The sequence below is a fragment of the Marmota monax genome, unplaced genomic scaffold (genome assembly GCF_021218885.2).
Source record: "Marmota monax isolate L192 unplaced genomic scaffold, Marmota_monax_Labrador192_F-V1.1 WCK01_AAM20220418_F8-fsc00370, whole genome shotgun sequence".
NCBI classification, from domain to species: domain Eukaryota; kingdom Metazoa; phylum Chordata; class Mammalia; order Rodentia; family Sciuridae; genus Marmota; species Marmota monax.
Window position 1 is genome coordinate 256,282 of NW_026693560.1, and position 27,427 is coordinate 283,708.

At 57.7% G+C, this 27,427-nt stretch overlaps 2 protein-coding genes across 10 annotated transcripts; one reads left to right on the forward strand and one right to left on the reverse strand.

The window, feature by feature from the left end:
* Nucleotides 1-283: 283 nt before the first annotated feature.
* LOC124102427 (uncharacterized) lies at nucleotides 284-10,021 on the reverse strand. Of its 6 annotated transcripts, none has more exons than XM_046458722.2 (5): nucleotides 9,868-10,021; nucleotides 4,768-7,271; nucleotides 4,085-4,144; nucleotides 2,600-2,655; nucleotides 284-807 (listed from the first exon to the last, which is right to left on the reverse strand). In XM_046458722.2, the coding sequence occupies exon 2, from the start codon at nucleotides 7,185-7,187 to the stop codon at nucleotides 6,258-6,260; it is 930 nt and encodes a 309-aa protein (XP_046314678.1). In that variant the 5' UTR covers nucleotides 7,188-7,271; nucleotides 9,868-10,021; the 3' UTR covers nucleotides 284-807; nucleotides 2,600-2,655; nucleotides 4,085-4,144; nucleotides 4,768-6,257. The 6 variants fall into 6 exon arrangements, 5 of the variants coding, with proteins under 5 accessions (XP_046314678.1, XP_058439712.1, XP_046314679.1 ...); XM_058583729.1 differs by lacking the exon at nucleotides 9,868-10,021 and adding an exon at nucleotides 8,496-8,647; XM_046458723.2 differs by lacking the exon at nucleotides 9,868-10,021 and adding an exon at nucleotides 7,677-8,058.
* Nucleotides 8,168-21,147, forward strand: Klf15 (KLF transcription factor 15). 4 transcript variants are annotated; one of them, XM_046458718.2, is made up of 3 exons: nucleotides 8,168-8,332; nucleotides 12,659-13,756; nucleotides 19,932-21,147. In XM_046458718.2, exons 2-3 carry the CDS (start codon nucleotides 12,684-12,686, stop codon nucleotides 20,098-20,100), a joined length of 1,242 nt encoding a protein of 413 aa, XP_046314674.1. In that variant the 5' UTR covers nucleotides 8,168-8,332; nucleotides 12,659-12,683; the 3' UTR covers nucleotides 20,101-21,147. The 4 variants fall into 4 exon arrangements, with proteins under 4 accessions (XP_046314674.1, XP_046314673.1, XP_046314675.1 ...); XM_046458717.2 differs by lacking the exon at nucleotides 8,168-8,332 and adding an exon at nucleotides 8,839-8,972; XM_046458719.2 differs by lacking the exon at nucleotides 8,168-8,332 and adding an exon at nucleotides 11,141-11,542.
* Nucleotides 21,148-27,427: the final 6,280 nt, after the last annotated feature.

Genomic DNA, 27,427 nt, shown 5'->3' on the forward strand with positions numbered 1-27,427 from the left:
ACTGAGCCCCGTCCCCAGCCCTTTTCGTATTTTATTTAGAGACAGGGTCTATGCTAAGTTGCTGAGGCTGGCCTCTAACTTGAGATCCTCCTGCCTCAGCCTCCTGAGGCACTGAGATTACAGGTGTGAACCATTGTGCCTGGCTAAAAGCCTGTTTTTTTAAAAAAAAAAAAATAAGATGGATTGATGGAGACGTGCAGGGACAGATCCGGAGAAGGCAGGAATGAGGTGGGGCAAGAACACCAGCGGGGTGACCACAGAGCGCATGCCCAAGGCATGTGGGTTACTACAAAATTCTTTGCTCGTTTTGGATGCTTGAAGTTCGAGAATCTTTCATAATAAAATGTTTTGGGAAACGTTAACAATTATTCTAAAGGGTGTTCTGGTCTGTGTAAGGGGTTTTGTTTGGGATTGGGGTCATCAGAGACAGGTCTGGCTGTGAGTGTCCCCAGAGCCCCCGTGGGAGGTGACACAGGAAGGTCCAGAGGAGGAGTGAGGGGGTGTGAGGCCAAAACTCTGGCAGTGAATGGCTCCCTGGGGGGTCCCCTGGTGGCCCCTGGAGGCAGGTGGGGTATGGGGAGGAGGTGGCCCTGGGGCCGTGGCTTGGGGTCTCTCTTTGTCCCTGGAGAGTGGAGTCTCTGCCCCCTGGTCCCCATGGGAGCTGCTCCCTCCCCACACTCTTCCTCCATGATGTCCTGCCTCCCCTCGGCCAGGATTGGAGCCGCCATCTGTGGACTGGGACCTCGGACACCCCTGTCTCCCTCTACAGTTGTGCTGGTGGGTCCTTGAGTCACAGCAACAAAAAACCTGTCAAATACAAGCGGGAAAGGTGTTAATTTTTTTTTCATTTGTAGGTGGACAGCATACTTTTATTTTATTTACTTATTTTTATGTGGTGCTGAGGACGGGACCTAGGGCCTCCCACACACTAGGCAGGTGCTCTGCTGCAGAGCCTAGCCCCAGCGCATTTTTATTTTATTTTTTGGCACCGGGATTGTGGTGGATGGACGGATGGTTGGTACTGTGGATTAGGTGCTGCAGCGTGTCCAGTATGGTGTAGGGGTAGGTAAAAGGCGGGTGCTGGGGGCGGTGGCGCACAGCTGTCCTCCCAGAGGCTTGGGAGGCTGAGGCAGGAAGATCGCCAATTGGAGGCCAGCCTCAGCCAACTTAGCAAGGCTCTAAGCAACTCAGGGAGAGCCTGTCTCTAAATAAAATATAAAAAGGACTGGGGATGGGGCTCTGTGGTGAAGCACCCCTGGGTTCCATCCCTGGTACCGCAACACCCCGAAAAAAACTCAGGACACTCAGCGGAGTGGGTACCCGGGGTGTGCAATGCCTAAACTGGCCACGGGGCGGCGCCCTGCACCAGCTCCTCGCGGGGCCCTGGTGGCACCGCCGGTTCTCCCAGGACTTGCAAAAGAGGAACCTTTTGTCCCCTCCGCGGTGAAAGGTTCCCGGTGACGCAGATTGTAAACAAGTTGAAAGACGCTCCACAGCGGATCCACGCAAACAGCGCTGTGGCGACCTTGGCTTTGCCTGCCAGGGGGCCGCTGTCCCCTCAGTCCCCAGATCTCGGGTCCCTGGGGCGGGTGCACGGAGCAAGTGGTGGCTGCCGTCTTGAGGTCCCTGTCTGCAGGGCTGCTATGGGGACAGCAGCGACCGCCCCCCCTCCCCCAGAGCGCCTTCCTGGATCGCTGAAGGCACTAGCAGAGAGATGCGGGAAGGTCCCACAGCTGGGGGGTCCCTCGGCCCAAATTCCAACACCCTCGTCCTTGCACCCCGCGCCCGATGGCAAACCTCCCCCGACCTTAAGCCAGCTCAGGACATCAGCAGTTAGGAGGCCGAGGCCGGAGGATTGCAAATTGGAGGCCAGCCTCAGCAAAAACTGAAGCCTAAGCAACTCAGTGAGACCCTGTCTCTTAAGTAAAATATAAACTAGGGCTGGGGACAGAGCTCAGGGGTCAAATGCCCCTGAGTTCAACCCCCCGGTATTTATTTCCCATGAAGGGGAAATAAAAACTTTCCAAGATAAGCAGAAATTTTAAAAAATTCCTCATTACTAAGCTGGCGCTTCATAACTTATTAAAGAAATGCTGCACACAGAAGAAATGTTTTAAAATCCCAAAGCTCCCAAATGCTCACATCTCATCTGGAGAGTAGCTTAAGCAAATGAGAAACAGGATCCAACTAAGCATTAGAAATAAATTAAAATGTCAGGAATTCATAAACATCCCACTCTGGTAACATTGAACATAAATGATCTCAACCCTCCAATTCAAAGACATGAGTTAGCGGAACTAAAACTCAAGTCCCAGCTCCATGTGGTGGGCAAGACACCGCCATAGGCAAAGGACATGGAAGGATGGACATTGATACACCACGGGAACGGAGCCCCCAAACAAGCTGGGGCAGCTGATCTCCTGTGTCGCAAAGCCGACCTCAGGGCAGAATTCATGAGAAGAGACCAAGCCGCCATCCAACAAGAAGATACAGCAATATTCATGGCACCAATGTGAGAGCGACTGATTCCATAAAATGGACACTACTAAAAGCCTTGGAGAGACCCCCGTCCAACAATAACGGGGTGATTTCAACACACCTCACTCACAGATAGATCAATCATCCTGATGTCCGTGCAGCAAAGACTCTCTGTACCTGAAAAATACAAGTCATGGACCTTTATTTATTTATATGCAGTGGTGAGAATCGAACCCAGGGCCTCACATATGCTAGGCAAGTGCTCTGTACCCCTGAGCCCCAGCCCCAGCCCAGAAAATGTAGTTTTGAAGATGAGCTTGGAGATTGAAGAAATCAGGAGAGAAATAATAATTTTAAAAAAATCCTTAGAATCCAATGAGAATAGTGATACAACTTCTCAGAACCTCTGGGAGTGGGACACTGTAAAGGCCGTTCTAAGAGGAAGGTTCATAGCTATGAGTGGTTGTCTGAGAAAATCAGAAAGACCCCAAATAAATACCTAATAATGAGAAAAACGAGACATCACCACAGACATTACAGAGAGAAAATGAGACATCACCACAGACATTACAGCATCACACAGGACCATCAGGGAGTGGTTTTTAAAACGTCTCCAATAAATTAGAAAATCTACAAGAAAATGGATATATTTCTAGACACACATGACCTGCCAACATTGGACGAAGAAGATATAGAAAACCTAAACAGACCAATAACAGCAATTGAGATAGAAAAAGTGATTAAAAAGCCACTTAACAGCCAGATGCAGGGCACATGCCTGTCATCCCAGAGGCTCAGGAGGCTGAGGCAGGAGGATGACAAGTTGGAGGCCAGCCTCAGCAACTTGGTGAGGCCCTAAGCAACTCAGGGAGACCCTGTCTCTAAATAAAATATAAAAAGGGCTGGGGATGGGGCTCAGGGTTCAATCCTGAGCCCAATAGGGTTCAATAGGGTTAGGGTTAGGGTTTGGATTATTGCTAGGGTTCAATCCCTGATACCAACCAACCAACAACAAACAAAAGTTATTAAACAAAGAAAAGCCTGGGACCAGACATATTCTCAGCTGAATTGTACCAAACCTTTAAAGAAGATCTAATGCCAATGCTCCTCAAATGTATTCCATAAAATACAAAGGGATGGAACCTGTCCAAATCCATTGTCTGAGGTCAACCTCACACTCATACCAAAACCAGAGAAGGACACATCTCGAGACAAGAAAACTACAGACCAATATCCCTGGTGAACCGAGATGCAAAAATACTTAATAAAATATCCGCCAATCACATTTAGCAACCGAGATGGACCATCATGGCCGCATTGGCTTTATACCAGGAATGCAAGGATGGTTCGACTTCCCCGAGTCAATTACTGTAACCCAGCACAGAGGCAGAATTAATGACAAATGTCACGTAGGCATCTCGGTGGGTGCAGAGAAGGCCGTTGACCCAACCCAGTGCCCCATTTAGGATAAAACACTGAGGAAACCCTCCTCAAGACAGGGCAATTAGGAAAGAGAAGGAAAGAAAGTGGATAAAAATAGGAAAGAAAGAACTCAAATTGTCGCCATTTGCAGATGGAAGAGGGAGACCAGACCCTTCTCTCTCACCCTGCACAAAAGCCAACGTGAAATGGATCCAAGCCCTCGGAATTAGGTCAGGAACCAGACCTGGAAGGAAATATGGGGTCAACCCTCCAGCACCGAGGCACCATTGGTGACGTTCTCAACAGGACCCCCTAAGTCCCAGGAAATATAAATGTGGTGGCATCAAATCGAAACCCTTCTGCGCAGCAAAGGGATCAGTGTGAAGAGACAGCCTGCAGGATGGGAGGAAATCCTTGCTACCTGGCCTCATCCATAGAATACACAAAGGGCTCACAAAACTATTCCCCAAAACTCAAATACCCCCAGTTCCCAAATGGGCCGATCCATTAGGCCGACACTTATCAAAAGAAGAACTGCAGATGGCCAATATGGAAATATATGAAAATGTTCCATACCATTAGCCATTAGGGAAATGCAAATCAAAACCAGAGTGAGGCCAGGCGCGGTGGCGCACACCTATCATCCCAGCAGCTCAGGAGGCTGAGGCAGGAGGATCGCAAGTTGGAGGCCAGCCTCAGCAACTTAGTGAGGCCCTGAGCAATTCGGCGAGACCCTGTCTCTAAATAAAATAAAAAGGGCTGGGGAAGGGGCTCAGGGGTGAAGCACCCCTGGGGTCAATCCCTGGTCCCCCCCCCAAAAAAAAGTAAGTACCCATTGGCCTCGTCCTCCTTGTCCCCCACTCTGACCTGCCTGTCAAAGGAGGGCTTCTACTGACACCCGAGCCAGCAAGTGCCTGCCACAAGGTCCCGGGGCGCCCGTTGCCCCCGCCGAAATGATGGCCAGCAGGGGTGCTGGCGGGCCGAGCATGCGCAGTGTCACCGGGCAGCAGAGCCCAGGGACCCAGATGGGATTTGCTTGATGCACAAAAGCAAGAGGTCGAACCATGTGCCCGCGACTGTGGTCACCATGCGATGTTTCCAAAATGGACCCGCCTCTGTGCCCATATCTCCATGCAGTGGTCCCACGGGGTGGCGGGCGGGAGGGACACCCATCAGTGTCCTGTTTCTTTCTCAAGTGTGACATCGCATTAGTAGGACCAGAGCTGAGCATCTCTGTGGTCCCTAGATGCAGACCCAGGGCTCGGGAGCTCAGCCTGCAGGTGAGGTCACCTGCTGGACACGAATCAACTGGACTTCCTTCCAGCCACCGAAGACCTGCAGACATCTTTGGCAATTGCATTTTTTAAAAAAAGGAGTGGGGTGTCTTGTTCCCATGCTGTTCCTGTGGTCAGTGCAAGCTGGGAAATTGCCCTCTGCAAGACCTGGTCACTTGTGTGTCATCTCTACCCAACCAGGGACCACTGTGTGCCCTGCTGTGTTTTTGAAATGACCAGGAATTCCTCCCTCAATCTGGCTGTGGCCAGCATCCGGCTGGGGGTGGTGGTGGCATTTCTCCGACCTCTGAGTCCCCCTGAGCAGTGGCCACCCCCAACCCACCCTCTGTTCCTTGAGAGCTGCTTAGAGTCGAGTGACAGCCGGTGACCCCCGGTCTGCTGGCCTTACCGGACGGGGATGGCCACCCTGAGGAGAGTGGATGGGAACTTGTGTCCCGAGGTCGTCCCCAAAACATGTGTTCAACCTGGAGGACTTTAGCCAGGCACTGGTGACTCATTAACTCCCTGGTACCCACCAACAGCCAGATTCAGCTGGGGAGGGCAGGCTGGGACCGGGGGACGTGAGCTGAACCCGTCCTTACTTCTTCTGGCTATAAATTCAGTTCCCTTCCAGAGGACATTGAAACCTTGACTGGAATTTTTCTCCCATAATTTCCATCTGTTGTGGTTATTTTTTGTTGTTGTTCTGAGGCATGACCGTTGTGCTATTTGATATTTTGGTGGAATTTGCACAAATTCCATCAAGAATTACATAGCTGGGGGGGTAGGGAGGGGCGTGGTGGCATATGCCTGTGATCCCATCGACTTGGGAGGCTGGGGCAGGAGGATCATAAGTTGGAGGCCAGCCTCAGCAGTTTAGCAAGACCTCAAGTGACTCAGTGAGACCCTGTCTCTAAATAAAACACAAAACAGGGTTGGGGATGGGGCTCTGTGGCTAAGTGACTCTGGGTTCAATCCCTGGTACCAAAAGGAATGACATTGCTCAGAGTTCTGCCGGGGGTAGTGGTGACCATAGCCTTACGGAGCCATGATGGCCTTGGCAATGGGAATAGTTCCTACCGCTCAGGAAGGTGAAGGCTTAGGTGAGATGGAATTTGTGAAGCACCCCTCAGGGTATACAGCAATCAAAACAAGTGTTAACTCTGAGTTCTGAGAAAGGGGGACTGGATACCTGACAACCCTCGGGATGGGGAGAGGCATCTGCAAATAAATGAATAATGACCCGTGTTTGGAAATCCGCTCCCACAGAGACGGACTGGCTGTAAAGGAGGTTAGGGGGGTGAAATTTGAGATCGGAGTCAAAGAAGGAGCTGTGTTGACTGTGGTGAGGGTTCTCAATAGAGGGAGCAGTGAGTGCAAAGGCCCTGTGGTCAGCTGGTGCAAAGGCCCTGTGGTCAGAGGAAGCCGCGTCCTTTCAGGACACTTAAGGCGTTCTGGTCCCTGCGAGGATTCGAAGACATCTTGGATGCACAGGGTGGATGACGGGTGAATGTTCCTGCTGTGGGCTGGGAACATCTGACTGGGACAGAGGGACGGTGTCCCGTGGCCCTCCATCAGCAGGTGGCTCTGGGTGAGGAGCTCTGGGGTACCATGGACCTGAGATCGCTGACCAAGCATCATGGGCTTCATGGTGACACGGTCACACACGGGGGGGGGGGGTGGAGACCCCAGGGGGACACAGGGGTCATGCCATCTACAGCGAAAGAGAGAGGCCTTGGGGGAGTTAACCCAAGACCCCTTGATAGTGGACTCCCGGCTTCTGGGACGGTGAGGCGTGCGCATCCTGCTCTGGTATCTGTTACGCGGCTGTAGCTGACTCATACACCCCCACAGCACAGAGGGCCATTGGATGGTGCCAGCTCTGCACACCCCTGCAACATCTGCGAGGGGAGGCGTCTCAAAGATTCCAGGGCAGATCTTGACACGCTGTGCGCGCTGGGGACGTGCATCCAACCCGTCATTCAGGTTTAAGTCTTTCTGAAATTTATTCATTCAACTATTGGGTGCCTACTGTATGCTTCATGCTGAAGATATGAAGGGCTAGAAATCACTGCTGGCCGGGATGGAGCTTCCATTCTGTTGGAGGAGACAAAGGATAAATAATAGAAAATGGAAAATAAAGTAAGAAGGCAAAGCCAGGCCCGGCGTCTCATGACTATCATCCCAGTGACTCAGGAGGCTGGGGCTGGAGGATTGCAAGTTGGAGGCCAGCCTCAAAAACATTAGTGAAACCTTGTCTCAAGACAAAAAATAAAAAAAATAAAAAGGGCGGAGGGTTCAATCCCCAAAATTGTGGGGGGAAAAATGTTAAAAAGGTAATAGTTGCCAAGAAAAAGAAAAAAAAAAAAGCTAAAATGGGATAGGAAAATTAAAACAGCCGAGAGGGACACGATGTGACTCTGATTTCGACAGAGTCATCCTGACTGTTTTTGGGTTTGCGGACCCTCGGGGCCCCTAGCGCTAAGGCTGCTGAGGACGCACCTTAGTTTCAAGCGTCCTCTGACCCTTTGCTGCAGTTGTCCAATACGCCCGACGCGGGACCTCGACCCCCTCACTAGCTCCAGATCATGCTCCCCCGCCTCCCGGGAGAAGGAGTCAGCTTCATAGAAGGGGCGCTGTCCACGTGCCCAAGGGGTGGCCGTGCGTTAGATGCCCCGTGGTGCAGCCAGACCAGCTCGCCTGGCCCCTCTCCTTCCTGCTGCGCCCTCTGAGTGGGTTCTGGGTCTGGGAAACGCTTGGCTGGGGATCCGGCTGGAATGTGGGTCAAAGGGCGCCGCAGGGGAGTGGCACTCGCGGCTCACGTGCCTCTCTCGCGCTGACCGCTGACTTCCCAGAGCGCGCTCTCTCCCTCTCTCTCTCTCTCTCTCTCTCTCTCTCTCTCTCTCTCTCTCTCTCTCTCTCTCTCTCTCTCGCAGCTGGGCGCCAACGCATCCGGAGGAAATCGCTTCGGACTGGAGCAGCCCCGAGAACCGCGCTCCGTAGACCAGGAGCCCTGAAGGTGTCCCCGGAGAGCCGCTGTCACCGGCCTCCAGGGGAGGTCAGCAAACCTCCGGGGCAGTCGGAGGCCAGGCTGGCAGCGCTGGCGGCTTGCCCAGCGGGACGACCAGACACCGTATTTCTCCAACAGCAGCCCCCAGGCAAGTCCCCGGATTCACCCGGCAGCACCGGGAGAGCGGATCGCGCGGGGTGGACACGGGGTTGCGCAGCTGACCCCGCCAGCCATGTCCCCGGTGGGTGCACAGCTCGGGGGCACCCTTTCAGCGCCCTTCATAGGCCCCAGGGCTCGCCTCACGTCCTCACCTGGGGACCGAGCTTGGGAAGCGGACCCTCGTGGACGCGGAGGCAGCGGGTGGACGGCTGGAGGCCGGGTCGGGCGCCAGATCTGGCTGCGCGCGGCTCCGGCAGCTCCCGGGCTCTGAGCCCTGCGCGGCGCTGGGGGCTGGAGTGGCGGGGGCGTGTCGGGGGCGTGGTCTGGGCGGGGCCTGGGCGGGGCGGGGCGCGTGACGCGCGGCGCTGGCCAATGGGAAGCGCGCCCGAGGCCGAGCCTCCTGCGAGCCTTCGCGGCGCCCGCGGCGTCACGTGAGCGGCCGGGAGGGAGCGCAGAGCGCGGCCGGCGGGGGAGACTCCGCCGCAGCGGGCAGCGGGCGAGCGAGCGCAGGGACCCGCGGCCCGGCCCGCGGCCGCCCAGACCCCGACCGGGCGGCCGCCCCCAGCTCAGCCCGGGAGGCCAGCAGGACGCCGGGGCCTGGCCGCTGGCCAGGCGCGCGCCAAGTTCAGGTGGGAGAGGCTCGGAGGGGACGGGGCCGCGTGGACACGGCCGGGGTGACCGGGGCTGCCGGGCGCGGGCTGCCCTTGGAGAGCTCGCGGCCCGGGGCTCCGCGGGCGCCCGGGGGAGCCACGCGCTGCGGGAGGCGGGAGGTCGCCAGGCCCCGGGGGACGGTGACCCCGCGCGCCCACCAACGTCCACACGCTGCAGGCCCGAGCGGCCGCCCCGGCGCCGGTTCCGAGGGCCCGCGGTCGCCTTCCGGGCCAGCCCTCCCATATGGTGGGGCGCGGCGGGGCCTGACCCGGGGAGCGGGCCGCCCGCTGTTGGGGGGGGGGCAGGGGGCGGAGGGGCCCGTGGCCGAGGGGTTACTATCGGTCACCGGCAGCGGGGCAGCGCGGGGAGGGGGTGGCACAGGCCGAGGGCATGGAGCCCAGCGGGCAGCGCTCCCGGGCTCCGCAGAGGGGTCCGGGCCGACTCCCTGCGCCTCGCGAACCCACGCGCCGTCCCCCCCGCGCGAGTGGACACCCACGCTGACCCCACGCGCGCGGACACCCGTGCCACCACCTCGGCTGCCGCGCACAACGCCCCGCACACGCAGTCACACGACACACACCCACAGCCCTTTGCACACGGCTCAGACCCCCATCTGCACCCTCACGGAGTCCCCCCCGGGGGGGGGGGGCTCTTCCAACATTACCAGAGAGGTGGCTGAGGTGGCAGCCGAGGGGACAGAGGAAATGCCATCCCTACCCAATACAGCCGTCCTGTTCCCTCTTCTCTCCCCACTGTGCTGTTACCCAGGGACTCCCCCCCCCCCCCTTCCACCTCCAAGAAGTGTTTTCTTTCCTGGTTGGTCCCAAGAAATGCCCCCAAAGTCTTCCCTCCCAAGAACCCGGTGGCCCTCACCGTCTACAGGTGCTGAAAACAGCGGGACAAGGCGACTTGAGGGCCTGTGGGCAGCGCAGGGAGCAGAGACTCTTATTTTGAAAGGCGGCCCCCACCCGCCACCCCCGTGATTTGCTCGCTGACCCAATGGCGAGCCCTTGGCGCGCGCTGGGCTTGTTATCAATTACATGTTGTTCCTGCAGCCGCTGTGTCCCCGGGAGGATAAACAGCAGGCCTGGCCTGCGAGGGAGGGGGCGGAGTCCAGCGGCCAGCCGGGGACTGTGCCCGGAACAGCGCGTCCCCTCCCCCTGCATGCAGCCTGCGCCACGTGCTGGTGTTTTTTAGGGACCAGAGCTGGCCCCAGCCCGAATACTCCCTTTTTTTTTTAATGCCTGCACCTCGGGAAGTCCGAGAGCCCCTTCTGGGCTCCCCAGATCCTGCCCTGTCCTGCTGCAGGGACACTCAGCCTGGTCTTCAGACCCTGCTGCCTACCTGGCTTCCCCACTCAGCCTCATCCAGCCAACCTTGGGGCATGGCCCTACATGGCCATCCAAAGAGCTTATATTCTGGTGGGGAGGTCCACAGGAAAGGACTCCACACACACACAACCAAGACAATTCACCACTGTGGCACCTGCTAGGGACAGTATAAAACGGGATGATGTGACCCAGTGGCTTCTGAGCTCAGGGCGCTTAACCCCTGAGCCCCGTCCCCAGCCCTATTTGGTATTTTATTTAGAGACAGGGTCTCCCTGAGTTGCTCAGGGCCTCCCTTTGGCTGAGGCTGGCTTTGAATTTGCGATCCTCCTGCCTCGGCCTCCGGAGCTGCTGGGATGACAGGTGGGGGCCACCGCGCCGGCTGCAGTCATTGTTTAATATTGTGGAACCTCTGGTTGGTGGTCACATTTCAGGGGAGGTTTGAAGCAGCCTGTTCTGGGTTCCAGGGAGGCTGGAGTCCCCGGATTCCTTAGCATCCCAGCAGAGGGCAGGTGTGTGTGTGGGGGGGACTCCCAGGTGCTCATTCATTTGAGGGCCACCTTCGTGGCTGCTTCTGGCCCTGATTGTGCCCCTGACCCTGTCCTAAGTGTTGGGCTCTGGAGACAGAACGGGCGGGTGTAGCCGGGCGCGGTGGCGCGCGCCTGCCATCCCAGGGGCTCTGGAGGCCGAGGCAGGAGGATCGCGAGTCCAAAGCCAGCCTCAGCCAAAGCGAGGCCCTGAGCAACTCAGGGAGACCCTGTCTCTAAATAAAATACCAAATAGGGCTGGGGACAGGGCTCAGGGGTCCAGGACCCCTGGGTTCAATCCCTGGTATCAACCCCCCCCAAAAAATAAAAGAAGAAGGAGGGTTGGGCACAGAGGTGACACCAGGTTCCAGAGACACTCTGGCTCCCAATGCCAAACACTCTCCCTTTCCCCAACCTGGATAAACACCCAGCCCGCTGTGGTCACTGGGCGGGGACAAAGGTCCAGAAAGGTGGCCCTATTGCAGGCAGACACACTGTTGACTCTCCTTGAACACCGGACTAGCATGGCCTTTGGCTTCAGAGAACACACTGTCCCCCTCTCCTCTCCACGAACATCATCTGAGCCCCTCCTGGGCACCGGGTGTCACACTGGGGACTGGGGACACATGGAGCACACTGTCTAGTGGGAAGACGGGCATTAGCCGAGTGTCCCCAAGGTGGTGAGTGTCCCAGGTGGGGACTGAAGTGGCGGTGGGGTGTAGGGCAGGAGAGCGCGTCCTAATTGGCCAACGGGGTCCCGACTTGTGACCCTCGGGATGGTTGGGGGATTGAGGCGGCCACACGCATTCGGTGCTCTAGGATCTTGGGTGAACGCATCACCGCCCGAGGGGTGGGGCCTCGTCCACCATGGTGGCTAAGTCTCATGTGTCCTGGGGAGGGTCTTGTTCAAGCTTGTGGGGGGGGGGGAATGACAATCAGATGGGGAAACTGAGCCCTCTGGGGACAGGCACTTACTGTCCTTGAACTTTTCTGCCTCCAAACCACAGTTTTCCCAGTTAAAAATAGACCCCACTCGGGGACGGTGGCCCACGCCTGTCATCCCAGCAGCTGGGGAGGCTGGGGCAGGAGGATCGCAAGTGGGAGGCCAGCCTCAGCCACTCAGTGAGGCCCTGAGCCACTCAGCGAGACCCTGTCTCTAAATAAAATCTAAAAAGGGCTGGGGACGGGGCTCAGGGGTTAAGCACCCCTTGGGTCAGTCCCTGGGACCAAAAAATAAAATAAACTAAATATCAGATCGAGTAATTTTTATTTATATAAAGTAGACGATTTTTTAAAAAAAAGAAATCTGAAGTGGACGCCTGATGGGCACCTTGCATTTTTATTCGCTGGATCTGGCAACCCACGGAGGCCCAACGGCTTGGGGTCAGAGAGCAAGTGGCCACCGTCCCCTCCCCCCTCCTGTGACTCAACAGAGGTGACGCTGAGGTTCGGGTCCTACGATGGGCAGTGGCCCTGCGAGTCCTGGCCGTTCTGGGGACCCGGAGCCTCTGATGGCCTCCCCTCCAACGCGGTTCTCCCCTCAACGCACGCACGTGGACTCTTTTCCAGGATCTTTCTGGAAAAATCCGTCTGGAACCAGAACGGCCGGGTTGTGCAACGGGGCTCCGAGGGCTCTTTTGCAAACTCTGTGGCAGCGTTTCAGAGGACACTCTTGCAGGCCCCTGTCCCTGGGGGTGAGGCAGGAGCCTGGCATTCGGCAGCTGGGAGCCGGGCAGGCGACCCAGGGTGGGGGCAAGCCCCGCCGAGGGGCCGCGAGCCACTGTCCTGACTGTCTTTCCTCCTTCACAGCGGCCACCAGCGCGGCCCGGCCAGCATGGTGGACCACCTGCTGCCAGTGGACGAGACCTTCTCGTCGCCCAAGTGCCCCGTGGGGTACCTGGGGGACAGGCTGGCCGGCCGGCGGCCCTACCACATGCTGCCCTCGCCCCCTTCCGAGGACGACAGTGACGTGTCCAGCCCCTGCTCCTGCGCCAGCCCCGACTCCCAGTCCCTGTGCTCCTGCTACGGCGGTGTCCCCGGTGCCGAGGGACAGGACAGCATCCTGGATTTCTTGCTCTCCCAGGCTACCCTGGGCGGTGGTGGCGGCGGCAGCAGCGGGAGCCTGGGGGACAGCAGTGGCCCTGTGACCTGGGGGACGTGGCGGAGGGCCCCGGTGCCCGTGAAGGGGGAGCACGTTTGCTTCCCAGAGTTCGCGCTGGGGGACCCCGAGGAGGTGGCCAGGCCCTTCCAGCCCACCCTGGAGGAGATCGAGGAGTTTCTGGAGGAGAACATGGAGCCGGAGGCCAAGGGGGCCCCCCAGGGCAGCGGCCAGGACTCGGGAGCCTGTGGCCAGCTCCCCACGGGGCCCCTCAGGAGCCACGCGCACCCGGGCCCTGGCGGGAGAGAGCGCTGTCCCCCTGCGCCCGGTGGCTCGAGCGCGCAGGGCCCCGCCGAGGGCCCCTCCGCCGAGGGCGCAGTGCCGGTCCTGCTGCAGATCCAGCCGGTGCCCGTGAAGCAGGAGCCGGGCGCGGGGCCGGCCTCCCCTGGCCAGGCCCCCGAGAACGTCAAGGTGGCCCAGCTGCTGGTGAACATCCAGGGCCAGACCTTCGCACTGGTCCCCCAGGTGCTGCCCTCCTCCAGCCTGAGCCTGCCCTCCAAGTTCGTGCGCATCGCCCCCGTGCCCATCGCTGCCAAGCCCGCGGGGTCGGGGGCACTGGGGCCCGGGCCCGGCCTGCTGGGGGGACAGAAGTTCCCCAAGAGCCCGGCGGCCGACCTCCTCAAGATGCACAAATGCACCTTTCCCGGGTGTCACAAGATGTACACCAAGAGTAGCCACCTCAAGGCCCACCTGCGCCGGCACACCGGGGAGAAGCCCTTCGCCTGCACCTGGCCCGGCTGCGGCTGGAGGTCAGTATGGAGGGGACAGGCCACAGGGCCCACAGGCCCTTTAGGAAGGGGACAGAGGGGTGGGCAGGGGCAGGGCCAGAAACGCACAGCCACCCTGGAGACTTGCTTGTCCCTCCCTATGACTAAAGCTGAGAGTGTCCCATTCATAATGACCAGGTAAGGCTGGCAGGGACCCCTGCTGGGTCCCTGATCTGGTGGAAAGAGGGTGACGTGGCAGGGGCTAGGCCACAGCAGAAGGGCACTGGGGCTAATCAGGACCCTTGAATGTGATGGATGGAGGCTGGGGCTAGAGGCTTGGAATGAGGACCACCTTGACTCCCAGCTGACATCTGAGCGCAAGGTTGGGTGAGCCAGGGACCCTGCCCAGCGTGATTCAAACCCAGGGGACTGATTTAGGGAAGCCGCATCTCAGCCAGGTGCCAGGGTGCCCAGCAGCTTGGGAGGCTGAGGCACTTAGTGAGTCCCTAAGCAACTCAGGGAGACCCTGTCTCTAAATAAAATATGAAAAGGGCTGGGGACGGGGCTCAGGGGTTGAGGGACCTTGGGTTCAATCTCTGGGACCAGAGAGAGAGAGAGCGAGAGAGAGAGGGGGAGAGAGGGGACAGAGAGGGAGAGAAGTCGCACTCAGTGCTCCCACTCAGTGCTCCCACTCAGCCTGGGGGCCAGCTTCCTCACAGCATAGTTGAGAAGCCACCAAGGATGGGGGACAGGCCTGGCCAATGCTGGGCTCCAGGTGGCCAGTCCCCCCAGGCTCTGCCCTGCGTGGTGTTGGGGGAAACCAGCCCCCCAAGGTCAGGCCGTGCTCAGGAGGACCCAGGCTGTGGTGCCAGAGGCAGAGCGGACCCCACATGTCCCCCTCCCCGTTTTGGGAAGGTCACGTGCAGCCGTTCCTGAAATGCAGGCCACCTGGAGCTCGGTCCCCAGGGGTGCTGGACAGGGTCCTCCGCAGCATAGGACACCCACCTGGGGACAGCACATGAGCCACCGACACCCCCTCACCTGCTCGCAGAGTGTCCCAGAGCCAGACCTGGCAAATGGACGCGCGGCTGTGCGTGCGCGGGTCCCGCAATAGGTGTCTTGGTGTCCCTGTGCCTGTGACCTGCTGTGTGGTGGCCGGGGCTCTGCGGCTTTGGTCCTCTTGGCTGGGTACCGGTTCCGAGAGCTGGTGGGAGCTGGCCCGAGCAGGGGTCCTGGCGTGCCAGGGCAGGCGGTGGCGGGAGCTAGGAGTGGCCGTGCGACGTCCCTCTGCCCCTTTCCCCGAGGAGCCACCCAGTGCCAGAGAGCAGGAGGGGCCTTAGCCCTGCGCGTGTCCCCGGAGGCCGATGGTCACCCTTGCAAGCTAGGAGGTCCTCAGTCCCTGAGACAGCAGGTGGGCAAGAGTGGAGGTTGAGCCGGGCCTGTCGCCCAGCTGCTCGGGAGGCTGAGGCAGGAGGATGTCAGGTAGAGGCCAGCCTCAGCCACTTAGGCGCTCAGCAGGTCATTGAGTCCCCGTCTCTGAGTAAAATTCAGCCCAGGGCCGGGTTGGGGCTCCGGGGCCAAACACCTGGGTTGACCGGGGGGAATATCTGTGATACCTTGTGACCCCGGCGCTGACCCCCAGCCCAGGACCCCTCCACAGGGGAGGACACGGGCCTGGGGACACCAGCAGGGACGGGCTGCCAAGACCCCGTCCTGGGCCTCTGTGACTTCTCCACGGAGCAGGTCTGTCCTCTGTGGTGTCCCAACGTGGCAAAGGCTGTCCCACGGGGAGCTGAGGGTCCCCACCCCTGGGGAGGGACATTTCTGTGACCATCTGGGGAGACCCAGGCTGACTGCAGGGGTCCTGGCCTCCTGGGTTGACCCCAAGAGGCTTGTGTCCCTTACATGTGGTGACAGTCTCCCAACTGGGATGGACCCAGCTTTGGGGACAGCCCAGCGTGACAAGGATCATGTCATATTTATGGGCCAGGGGCTGCTGCTGAGAATCAGGGTCCCCTCCGCCCGGTCCATCGCCTGCCTCACCCCTCCACAGGGGACCCGTCACCTCCCTTGGAGCATGGTGCCAACCCATTTGTCACAGATGGTGGCGCTGAGGCACGGGCACTGTGTCACACGGCCCCAGGTTGTGGCTCGTGAGCGTGCATTTGGGGCACACGCCAGGCGGGCACCTCAGCCCACGCTGGTTCTCTGGGGACCCCGCTTGGCATCACGGGATGCGTCTGTGCCCCCACCCAGGGTGCTGCTTCCCAGGGGAAAAGAGCTCATCGGTTGTCAAAATGAGTCCGTGAGCAGCCGGGCACGTGGCTCACGCCTGTCATCCCAGCAGCTCGGGAGGCTGAGGCAGGAGGATCGCGAGTTAGAGGCCAGCCTCAGCCACTGAGCAGGCCCTGAGCAACTCAGGGAGACCCTGTCTCTAAATAAGACACAAAACAGAGCTGGGGACGGGGCTCAGGGGTCGAGGGACCCTGGATTCAATCCCTGGTCCCCCCCACAAAAAAAAGAGTCCCTGAGGTTGGGGTCAGTGACCCCATTTGTCAGAGGAAATAGAGGCACAGAATGGTCAGTTCACTTCTCCACCGTCCCACAGCTAACAAGGGGCTGACCCAGAGCTCCACCAGAGCTGGCTGTCCCCTGCCCACCTTAGACTGGGGGCCGCTCTCCAGCCCTCTGCTCACTGTCTCCCGGGGCGCTGCTTTGCTTCCTGGTCCCCTGGCGAGGGGACAAGCTTCCTCTTCCTGGCTGGCTCCGGCTCCGGCCCCTCTGCTGCCCCACACCGTAACCGTCTGTCCCCACGGGGTGGCCGTCTTGCCCAGGTACTCAGCCTGGCTTCCTCCTGCCCTGTCCGTCCCCGGGTCTCTCTCTGTCCCCTCTGGTGGCAGGACTTCACACCCACACTGGCTGGGACACCAGCAGCTGCCTGTTCCCGTCTCAGCATCTGGGAAGTGTGGCTGCCTTCCTAGAAGTTTCCTTGCCTCGCCCTCAAACACAGGGGCCTTTGTTCCCTGCAGCGGAACATCCTGTTCCAGAGTGGCCCGCGGATCCTTCCAGAAAGAACCCCTTCTGCCGCGCGAGGGTGGAGATTTAAAACAGGTCGCAGCCACGAGAGGGGTGACCTGGTGTCATTCATAATGGGCGCTGCAGGCCTGAGGCCACAGAGCCAGGAGGTGGGAGGGACAGGATTCGGGCTCCCAGGCTGCTCTCTGGACCCCTGTGTCCCTGTGTCCCTATGCAAGGAGGCATCCTCTGACCCCATCCTCATGGTGGGTCTCATGTACAGATGGGAAGGTTGCTCACTGCACAACTAAAGGGGAGGGGGGTGCCATTTCCATTATGGTCCCTGAGACGACTTTGTGATGGCTTTTTTTGGGGGGGGGTAGGGGAGTACCAGGGATCGTACCAGGAGTACAGGGTCTCGCTGAGTTGCTTAGGGTCTTGCTTTTGCTGAGACTGGCCTCCAACTCACGATCCTCCTGCCTCAGCCTCCCCAGCCGTTGGGATGGCTTTTTGTTTATCTCCCCGGCTGCCCCTCACTCCTCAGGACGGGACTGCGGTGCACCCTGTCCTGGGTGGGAAGACGGAGGCCCAAGGTTGTTCCAGCTCAGGACCCCGCAGGGTGCGTGTTGGGGGGATGACAGCCGGGCTAGGGCAGGGGACGCGCCGTCCAGGGGGCGGTGTGACTCGGGTGCAGGGTCCTGCCCGGCCAAGGACCGACCTTGGCCCGGGTCGCAGTTCCTGGGAGGGGCTCCGAGCTCTGGCTCCTGGTGCCTGGGTCATCTCTCTGCTCAGAAGCTGCGCCCCTGACCCTGGCCCGGGGTCACGGGTCCCCCATGACATATGCCACCCAGCCTGCAGTCATCACCCTCCATGTAAATGCACTGACTGAGCCTCGCCCTGCAGCAGGCCGGGCTGGTCCCTGGACACTCCTGGGGAACTGGACATGTCCTCCTTCATGGAGATGACGGTCTAGGGACAGACTGATGGTCACCCAAAAGCTGACCCCAAGCGAGATGCACGTCTGTGATCCCAGCAGCGCGGGAGGCCGAGGCAGGAGGATCGCAAGGCCCTGAGCAACTCGGCAAGGCCCTGTCTCAACAGGAGAAGAAGGCCGGGCTGGGGCTCAGCGACAGAGTGTCCCTGGGTTCAGTCCCTGGCCCCAGAGAGGAAAAGGCTGAGACTAGTTTGAAGTCACAGTGGTGGCAAGAGTGAGGAAGGACAGGCAGGCAGTGTCACGGAGCCCAGAATGGCCATCCTGAAGGCTCTCCTGGTGAGTAGCAGGGACCTGGGCTGAACTCTGAGGGATGGTACAAGAGGGCAGCGGGAGAGCAGGCAAGAGCGTTCTAAATACAGGAAAGTATGTGCAAATGTCCTGTGGCGAGAGGGACCATGAACAGATCAATAGAGATGGAGCGCAGGAGGCAAGAACACGTGGATAGGGGTCGCGAGATGTGACAGGTCCGTCTGCCACCAGGATCGGGTAGGGAGAGCCTCAGAGCCCCAAAATCAGTGACAGGAAGTCAGGGCTCTTTATCCCAACTTTGGTCCTTGCCCATGGGAAGTACTTGCTCCCAGGCCCGCAGAGGCCAAGACAGAGATGTCATGAGAACCACCTGAACTCTTATGTTGTGGCAGCACGTCAAGCACGTCAAGGTGCACCGCATCCCCAGCTGTATCTTATATTTTGTTTAGAGACAGGGTCTCACTGGAGTTGCTTGGCGCCTCACTTTTGCTGAGGCTGGCCTCCAACTTGTGATCCTCCTGCCTCAGCCTCCTGAGCCTGGGATTACCTCTGGCACCACGGTGCTGGCCCTCCTGAACTCTTAAGAACACCTGGCAGGGGTGCATTGTTGTTTGGGGTCTCAGAGGTCCCCACTTACAGGCCAGCATGGTCCAGGAGTAGGGTGGGCTCAAACCCAAGGACACCTCTTGGGTCTGTACTGGAAGTAAGATGGAAGAGCTGGGGATGCCTTTGTAGTCCTGGGGACCCTGTATCCTCCCCTGGACCTCCGTTTCTCCTCTGGACAGGCTTCCTTGGACCCTCACAAATGGCCCTGTGGCCTTTTGGTCCCAGGAAACCAGGATCACACGCCCCTGAAGGAGGCTGGGGGCGGGTGCTGCCGCCTGGGTGTGCCTTAGCCTTAGGTCCCTTCCTGTGGGGAGTACTCGGCAGCTGCTCTGGAGGCCCTGAGGCAGGAGGCTGGACCTTGCTGCCCCAGCCCCAGCTCCAGCCTGAGATTTGCAGGCGTTTCCATCTTGGAGAGGCTGCAGGGGCCTGGGGCGCAGGAGGGTCCAGGCGCAGGAGGTAGGGACGCATGACTTTCGGGGTACAGGACGGTCAGGCCCCAGGGGGCCTGGGGCGCAGGACGGTCGGGGCCCAGGGGGCCTGGTGCGCAGGATGGTCGGGGCACAAGAGGTTGGGGCACAGAGGACCTGGGGCGCAGGAGGGTCAGGGCACAGGAGGTTCCAGGCGCAGGAGGTCGGGACGCATTATGGTCGGGGCGCAGGGGACCTGGGATGCAGGAGGGTCAGGGCGCAGTGGTGGCAAGAGTGAGGAACCGCCTGAACTCTTATGTTGTGGCAGGGGAGACCTGGGGCGCAGGGGACCTGGGGTGCAGGAGGGTTGGGGTGCAGGACGGTGGAGGCGCAGAAGGGTCAGGACGCAGGACGGTCAGGGCGCAGGAGGCCAGGGCGCAAGAAGGTCCGGGCACAGGGGATCTGGGGCGCAGGAGGGTCCGGGCACAGGAGGTTCCAGGCGCAGGAGGTCGGGACGCATTATGGTCGGGGCGCAGGAGGCCGGGGCACAGAACGGTCGGGGCCCAGGGGGCCTGGGACGCAGGATGGTCGAGGCGCAGGGGACTTGGGATGCAGGAGAGTCAGGGCACAGTGGTGGCAAGAGTAAAGAACCACCTGAACACTTATGTTGTGGCAGGGGGGACCCGGGGCGCAGGAGGCCGGGGCGCAGGAGGGTCAGGGCGCAGGGGGCCTGGGGCGCAGGAAGGTCGTGTCTGGACCGGCCTCCGCCTCCCAGGAGGAGTCACTTGCTCTTTTAAGAACCAGCAAAGCCTTGCTGACCCTGCCCTCCTCCTGGGGAGGCTGCTGGCCCCGTGGCCTGGCCGCCAGGCAGGTGCCACGCGTCCCCGCGGGCCCTAGGGAGCGCCCCGCGCGCGCGCCTGGCTGACCGCGCTGCCGTGTCCCGCAGGTTCTCACGCTCCGACGAGCTGTCGCGACACAGGCGGTCCCACTCGGGCGTGAAGCCTTACCAGTGCCCCGTGTGCGAGAAGAAGTTCGCGCGGAGTGACCACCTCTCCAAGCACGTCAAGGTGCACCGCTTCCCGCGGAGCAGCCGCGCCGTGCGCGCCGCCAACTGAGCGCCCGCGTCCCCCGGGCCCGGTCCCCTCTGGTCCTTGTCTTTTCCTTTTTTTCTTTTTTTTTTTTAAAGCAATAATTTATTGGCCTCCTGCAGAGGGTCGCCACGGTGTCCCAGCCCAGCGCTAGGAGGCGCCACCCTGAGCCCACCACCTGCTGCCTTCCCCCAGGGGAGACTTAGACTCTGCCCACCCGAGTCCCTGGGGGCTGGGACCCCAGCGCTGGGCCCCGACGACGCCGGCCTTAGTGCCTTTATCCCTTTGTGCCTTCCCACGGTGGCGCTGGAAGCAGGGTTTTGGGGGGGTGCCTGGCCCTTCTCCCACTGGGCTCCCCGCCTGGGCCAAAGCCAAGCCTCCACGGCTGGGAAAGAAATGTGCAGTTCCCAGAGGGAGCCATGTTGGGAAGAAGGAAGTAGGCCAAAAGTCCAGGGCTGCACTGTGGTGTCAGAGCAGTTTTGCCCAAGTTACTTGTTCAGCAGGATTGGCAGAGGGTACGCAGGGCCATGGAGAGGCAGGATCTGGCCAGTTGGGGCCCTCAATATGGGAGAGAGGTGAAAAGTGTCCCCTCTTGGTGGGGGGGGGGGCTGGCAGTGAGTGCATGTGTTAGGAATTAAATGTGCAAGACAGACAGACGGTCTTCTGTGCCCAGTGTGACCCCTCCTTTCCTCCTGATCGCCAGACAAATCCAGACACCAGCCTCTAGGGCCACCATCCGGAGGACAGGGGAAAAAGGCCACACTAGGAGTCCAAGAACTAGATAGAACTTCCCAGCCCGGATTTAGCAATGCATTCCTCTCTAGAAATTAATATCAAACCAACTAGCTTGTTTTGACAGGTTTATTTCACATCCTATGAATGTATGTAAATAAACTGTACATAGGGACATCGACGTAAAATATCTTTTAATAACATATCGACATTTGTGTAAATTTGAAATTAAAAAAAATCTACAAACCTGGTGTACATATGTGACAATTATGTATATTTTCTTTGTTGCTTCATAAAAAAAATATATATTTACTTTGCCAATAAAAAGAAAAAAGAACTCGATCACTTTGGGGTGCACTCGTACTGTCTTCCGTGGCTCCTGGGAGGTGGGGAAGATTCAGGGCTGTTAGAGACAGGGTCTCCCTGAGTTGCTTAGCACCTCGCTTTTGCTGAGGCTGGCCTCCAAATTGCAGTCCTCCTGCCTCAGCCTCCTGAACCATCTGTGGAAAGCCTGTGAGACCCACATGAAGCTCTTCCTACCACTGTTGAGTGATTCAAGCACTTATTGTGCACCTTCTGTATACTTGGTTGGTGCTGAGGGCAGATCCCTAGAAATGTGGCTGAGCCATGGGTTGTTTTTTGGTTGGTTGGTTGGTTGGTTTGCTTGTTTGTTTCGGTGCTGAGGATCAACCCGGGGCCTCATGCAAGCGCTCCAACATTGAGCCACATCCCCAGCCACATCCCCTGGCCTGCCTCAGCCTCTGGGCTAGTGTGAAACCCGGCACCAGGCATAGTGGCCCATGCCTGTCATCCCAGTGGCTGGGGAGGCTGAGGCAGGAGGATCACAAATCGGAGGCCAGCCTCAGCAACTTATTGAGGCCCTAAGCAACTCAGCGAGACCCTGTCTCAAAATAGAATATAAAAAGGGCTGGGGACGGGCTCCGTGGTTAAGCACCCCTGGGTTCAATCCCTAGTAGCTTAGGAACCGATGGCTGTTGCACTGACATTGACTTTTTGCCTGTGCCCAGCACCCAACTCTGCTGATTGGAGGACGGATATCTCCTCCTGATGGTCCTGTCCTGGGGACAGAACTGGGCCTTGTGACCTTTGCCCTTTGCCCCTGGCAAACATGCCCTGGAGAAGTACAGGATCGATTTCCAGCGTTAACCTAATCTTTCATCCATAAACGATCAATTGCAACTGCAGATAAGGGGGACCCGGGAAGGACGTGAAGGACTCGGAGAATGGTCATTTGGTCAGGACCCTGAGGCTTGGAGAAAGTCGTGTGCCTGTGAACCTCCAGCCGAGGACCGACCTTGGCCAGGCTCCCTCACCCCAGTGGCTGGGTCCCATCCCTCAACTCCTCCAGCTGACCTGTCCAGCCGAGGCCAGGCTGGCCATTTGAGGTTGTCCCCCAAATAGGGACCCCAGGTTTCTCACCTGAAGTGTGCATTGTCACAGGTCGGGTGCCTCTGCCCTGCAGTGAACCTCAGTGAGGAGGATTGGGTTGGTCCTCAGCTGTGCATAGTGAGCAGGGCCCTGACGTCTGTCTTTAATTTTTTTTTTTTTTAATTTTTAAGTGCCAGGGATTGAACCCAGGGCTGCTTAACCACTGAGCCCCGTCCCCAGCCCTTTTTATGTTTTATTTATAGACAGGGTCTGGCTGAGATGCTTAGGGCCTCACTAAGCTGCTGAGGCTGGCCTCCAACTTGCGATCCTCCTGCCTTGGCCTCCCAAGCACCCAGGAGAAAGCACCCTTTCTTGATCACTATACCAGGCAACATATGGGTCAGCGAAGAAATCTCTGAATTCAGGTGGAAGTTTGGCCTGGCGCGGTGGCACCAGCCGATTTGGAGGCTGTGGTTGAACTCCCCTGGGTGCAATCCCTGGCGCACACCCACACACACACACACACACACACACACAAAAAATGTAAGTATATTTTCCTCTTTTAAAAGAGTCTGAAAATAAGTTGGAAGGGTTAATATGGTGACTCTAGCCTGACACGCAGGCTTCTTCTCTTCTGATGCTCCTCCTCTGCGCCCTGGGGTGTTGATTCAAGAGGACTTGGGCCAGCAGGTGAAGGCTGGTGGGCCCCTCCTGCCTGACAGGCGAGATTTGCATAATCTGGTCTACTCGTCTCCCATTGGCCATCATGGAGTCACATGGCCTCACGCACTGCAAGGGATGCTGGGAAATGTAGTCTTTCGCTGGGAGGCTCTTGCCTAGCTAGGGTATGCAAGCTCTATTGCAAGACAAAAAGGGGACAGTACAAATCGGGGACAGCCAGCAGTTTGTGCTGCCAGCCCAGCGTACTCTGGCCTCCCAGGAGGCTGCCCAGCATGGGCGCCAAGGGGCACCTGTGGGCTCATCCTCCGGGCCTCCCTCCTCCACCTTGGCTGAAGGGCACCCCAGGAAGGTTTGCAGGGACAGGGGAGTGTCGCGAAGGGAAATCCACGAGGAGCCAGGAGGTCCCCGTGCAGAAGCTCAGAGTGCACATGACAGAATCCCAACTCCCCGTGGACAAAGCAAACCTTCACCAGGTCACCGTGGTCTGCTCTTGAACTGGGGGCAGAGTCTGTCTGTCCAAGGGAAGGGGACAGAGTCACAGAGCCCCGCCATCGGGGCTTGCAGGGAAATGGTAGCTTCTCTTAGCTGCATTGGTGCGGAGAGTGCAAGGCACGGGCCCGAGGAGGCCTCTGGAAGTGGGCACATGCACCTGCCCGGATGGGAATTGGAACCTACCCAAGGGGACAGCAAATAGGGACCAGACGGATCTAGTATGTGTCAAAGACCAGGTCCCAACAGACCCTGCTTTACTTGAGGATAGACACAGTTGCTCTGGGGCCTATTTAAAGGTGCAGAGTAAGGCAGAGAGAAGCATCCACAGGGACTCAGAAAAACAGTGTCCACCTGGACTGTCCCCTGCATTTCCTGGCTCCTAGCAGGTCCTGAGGAGACCCAGGCTGCAATATCAGAGTATGAGTGGAGGGTAAAACGGGGTGGAAGGGAAATGGGAGATTGTGATGAGCGGGGCTCACACCTGTGATCCCAGTGGCTCCGGAGGCTGAGGCAGGAGGATTCCAAGTTCGAGGCCACAGCCTCAGCTACTTGGCCCTAAGTGACTTAGTGAGACCCTGTCTGTTATGGTCTGGCTGTGAGGTGTCCCCCAAAAGCTCACGTGGGAGACAATGCAGGAGGAGTTGGAGGAGAAAGGATTGGGTTATAGCCTTGACCCAATCACTGGGTTCATCCCTGGGGGTCCCCTGGTGGCCCCTGGAGGCAGGTGGGGTGTGATGGAGGAGGTGGCCCTGGGGCTGTGGCTTGGGGTCTCTATTTGTCCCTGGAGAGTGGCGTCCCTGCTCCCTGATCCCCATGGGAGCTGCTCCCTCCCCACACTCTTCCTCTTATTTAAAGACAGGGTCTCACTGAGTTGCTTAGGGCCTCACTAAGTTGCTGAGGCTGGCCTCCAGCTTTTGATCCTCCTGCCTCAGCCTCCTGAAGGCTGGGTTGACAGGCGTCCACCACGGTGCCCTGAAGGATTTGCTTTTTGTGTCTGTCTCTCCTGCCTCAGGCTCCTCTGTCTTCCTCAAATTCCCTGCCTCTTTAAATCAACAGAACACAGGGCAACTCCCTAAAAGGGATGATGATTATAGTTCCTTCCTCTCAGGGTCACAGTGCAGACAAAATGAGTAGAAATTATGAAATGCACCTAGAATAGCATCTGGAAAATAGCAAAGGCTGTTGTTATTTGTGGTTCAATAGTTCAAATTGTTTTTAAAGTGCTGGGGACAGAACCCAGGGCCCAACACATGCTAGGCAAGAGCTGAATCCCCAGCCCTGTTGTGCTATTTTTTTTTTTTTTTTTGGTACCAGGGATTGAACGCAGGGACCCTCGACCCCTGAGCCACCTCCCCAGCCCGATTTTGTATTTTATTTAGAGACAGGGTCTCGCTGAAAAGTGCTTAGGGCCTCACTGTTGCTGAGGCTGGCTTTGAACTTGTGATCCTCCTGCCTCAGCCTCCTGAGCTGCTGGGATTTCAGGCATGCGTCACCACATCTGGCCAGATTAAGTTCTTTTTTTTTTTTAGTTGTTGATAGAATTTTATTTTTATTTCTTTATATGTGGTGCTGAGAATTGAACCCAGTGCCTCACACATGCTAGGCAAGCGCTCAAACACGGAGTCACAATCCCAGCCCCCAGGTTAGGTCTTAAAACCGGGGTTGAATCTTAACACATGGAGGACACACTCAACCCCCCCGCCAACCATAGCATCTTGCCAAAGCAATACGACAAGAAAAAAAATAAAAGATCGGAGGCATGGTTGTGGGACCCTGGGGATGTGGCTCAGGTGTTAAGCACCCCTGGGTTCAGTCCCCAGCACAAAAACAAACAAATAAATAAGTAAATCACACTGTCTGTGAACTTGACCTCCCCGACACCCCCAGGACACTCCACCCCGACACAGCAGACCCTCACTCTCCTGTTTCTGCACCACCAGAATCTGGGCCATGAAAAAAAATTTAACTGATTTAAGTCACACCAAGAATAATCTCTGACCGTAATCGAACTAAATTAGACATTCGTAACTGAGAGCCACCTGGAAAGCCCCCAAGTTTCTGAGAAGTAACGAGCCTACTTTAAAATTACCCCCGGGGGCCGAGGGAGAAATGAAAAAGGAAATCCTAAAGTCTTTGAAAACAGAATAAAATGGAAAAACATAACATACTAAAAATCGTGGGAGATTAGGAAAGCAACACTAGAGGATGTTGATAGCCCTAAATGCTTATATTGGACGAGGAAGAAGGCCTCTGTCCAACGTGCTCAGTTTTTGTTTTAAGGAACTAAAAAATAAAATAAAAATAAAGAGGCAAATTCAATCCAGCCAACGCTGAAGGAAGGAAATAATAAAGATCAGATTGTAAATAAATGGAATAGGAAATAGAAAAATCGGGGGTGTGTGTGTGTGCAATGGGGTGAGTCACTTTTATTAACTCTGCTTTCCTCCTGACTGACTATTAATCCTGTGAGCTCACATTTCTGCAGCTCCTGCTACAAAAAGGTGGCACTTTCTGGGGTCCCCAGACCTCATTCCTTGTTAGCAAGAAAGTGCCACCTCTCAAGTTCTGCTTTTCTCTCAGTAGCAAAAAAAAGAAAAAAAAAATATGTCTGGTTGGGAGCTGGAAGCTTCATGAACAGGGACAGAAATCTGCATTGTTCAGTATGGAAAGGAAAGTTCTGGAACATGGGGAATCCTGGGTCCAGAGCATTAATGGATTTATCCACAGAACCCTCCTATGAGGCAGGCATTTTTAATATCTCCATTTTCCACTTAAGCTAACTGAGGCTCGGGTGGTGGGTAAATAAGACCTCATAGCTTGTCTCTGTGCCACGGGGGCCCTTCACGCGGGGCCACTTGTTTTCCTTTTATACCCAGCAATGTGTGCCTGCTGTCCCCTTCCCTCTAACCTTGCCCCCGCCCAACACCAAGCTGGTTTCTCAGCATTAAGAAGAGAGAATGTTCATGGCTTCTCTGTGAGGATCTTGCATTTCCCCAGAACCCTGGAGAACCAAGACCAGGGGGCTCTCTGATCCATGGAGTCCTACATTAGCTCCCCAAACGGGTCAGAGCCAGCCTCAGCCTCCAGCAATAACAGCCACAGGGGGGGAAAGAGAGAAGAGGAAGGAGGAGGAGGAGGAGGAGGAGGAGGAAGAGGAGGAGGAGGAGGGAGGGAAGGAGGTAAAGGAGGGAAGGAGGAGAAGGAAGAGGAGGAGGAGCACGAGGAGAAAGAGGAAGAGCAGGAGGAGGAGGAGGAGGAGAAAGAGGAGAAGGAGGAGGAGAAGGAGGAGGAGGAGGAGGAGGAGGAGGAGGAGGAGGAGGAAGAAGAAAGGGAGGGAGGGAGGAAGGTAGGTAGGTCCGTCCTCTCAGTCAGGAGCTGGGAGAAGGCGTGAGGGCAAGTGGTGGCCTCTATGGACAGGCCTTCTCTCTGGGAGTTCTTAGGTTTGGGCCCAGAGGCAGGACTTTGTCCACAGGTCCCTGCCACGGTCCCCAGTTCCTTCAGCTGCAGTCCCCTGCTCTCGAGCTGGGGTGAATCCCGACTGAAGAGGTGGAATCCCTCTCAGCGGAGGTCACAGAGCTGGCCTCGCCTGTGGGCCACGCCCGAGAGGTGTTCCGTCCGATATTTTCTTTTTCTTTTGCTACACCATTGTCACCCATCTCTAGCTCCAACCTGGTGGCTGCCCCCTGCTGTTGAAATTGAGCATTTTCCCAGTTGCTGACCTGGGCACGCAGCCATGCAGGGTGCCTCTTTGCTGCCATCTTGCCCATCTCCCTGATTCTGGGATTTTACAGCTATGGAAACTGAGGCATGCAGAGAGGGGAAGGGACCCACCCAGGATTAGGGTGCTCAGGAAGAGAAGAACCAGGGAGTCAGCCCAGGCCCTCCTGCTACCCTGGCCACTGCTCTGTCTGCCCCAGGATGATGAAGGTCCACCCAGGTTCACCCAGACAGGAAGTACAGCTGGAAGTTAGGCATAAGGACAGACTGGCTGGGTGTGGTGTGCAGTGGCCCACGCCTGTCAACCCCGCAGATCAGGAGGCTGAGGCAGGAGGATCACAAG

What these genes read in the sequence shown, in the direction of transcription:
- LOC124102427 (XM_046458722.2), bottom strand. Translation starts at nt 7,187, where the DNA reads ATGAATAAATTTCAGAAAGACTTAAACCTGAATGACGGGTTGGATGCA.
- Klf15 (XM_046458718.2), top strand. Translation starts at nt 12,684, where the DNA reads ATGGTGGACCACCTGCTGCCAGTGGACGAGACCTTCTCGTCGCCCAAG. An exon ending in TGGCCCGGCTGCGGCTGGAG is followed by an intron (nt 13,757 to 19,931) that starts GTCAGTATGGAG and finishes CGTGTCCCGCAG; the next exon opens with GTTCTCACGCTCCGACGAGC.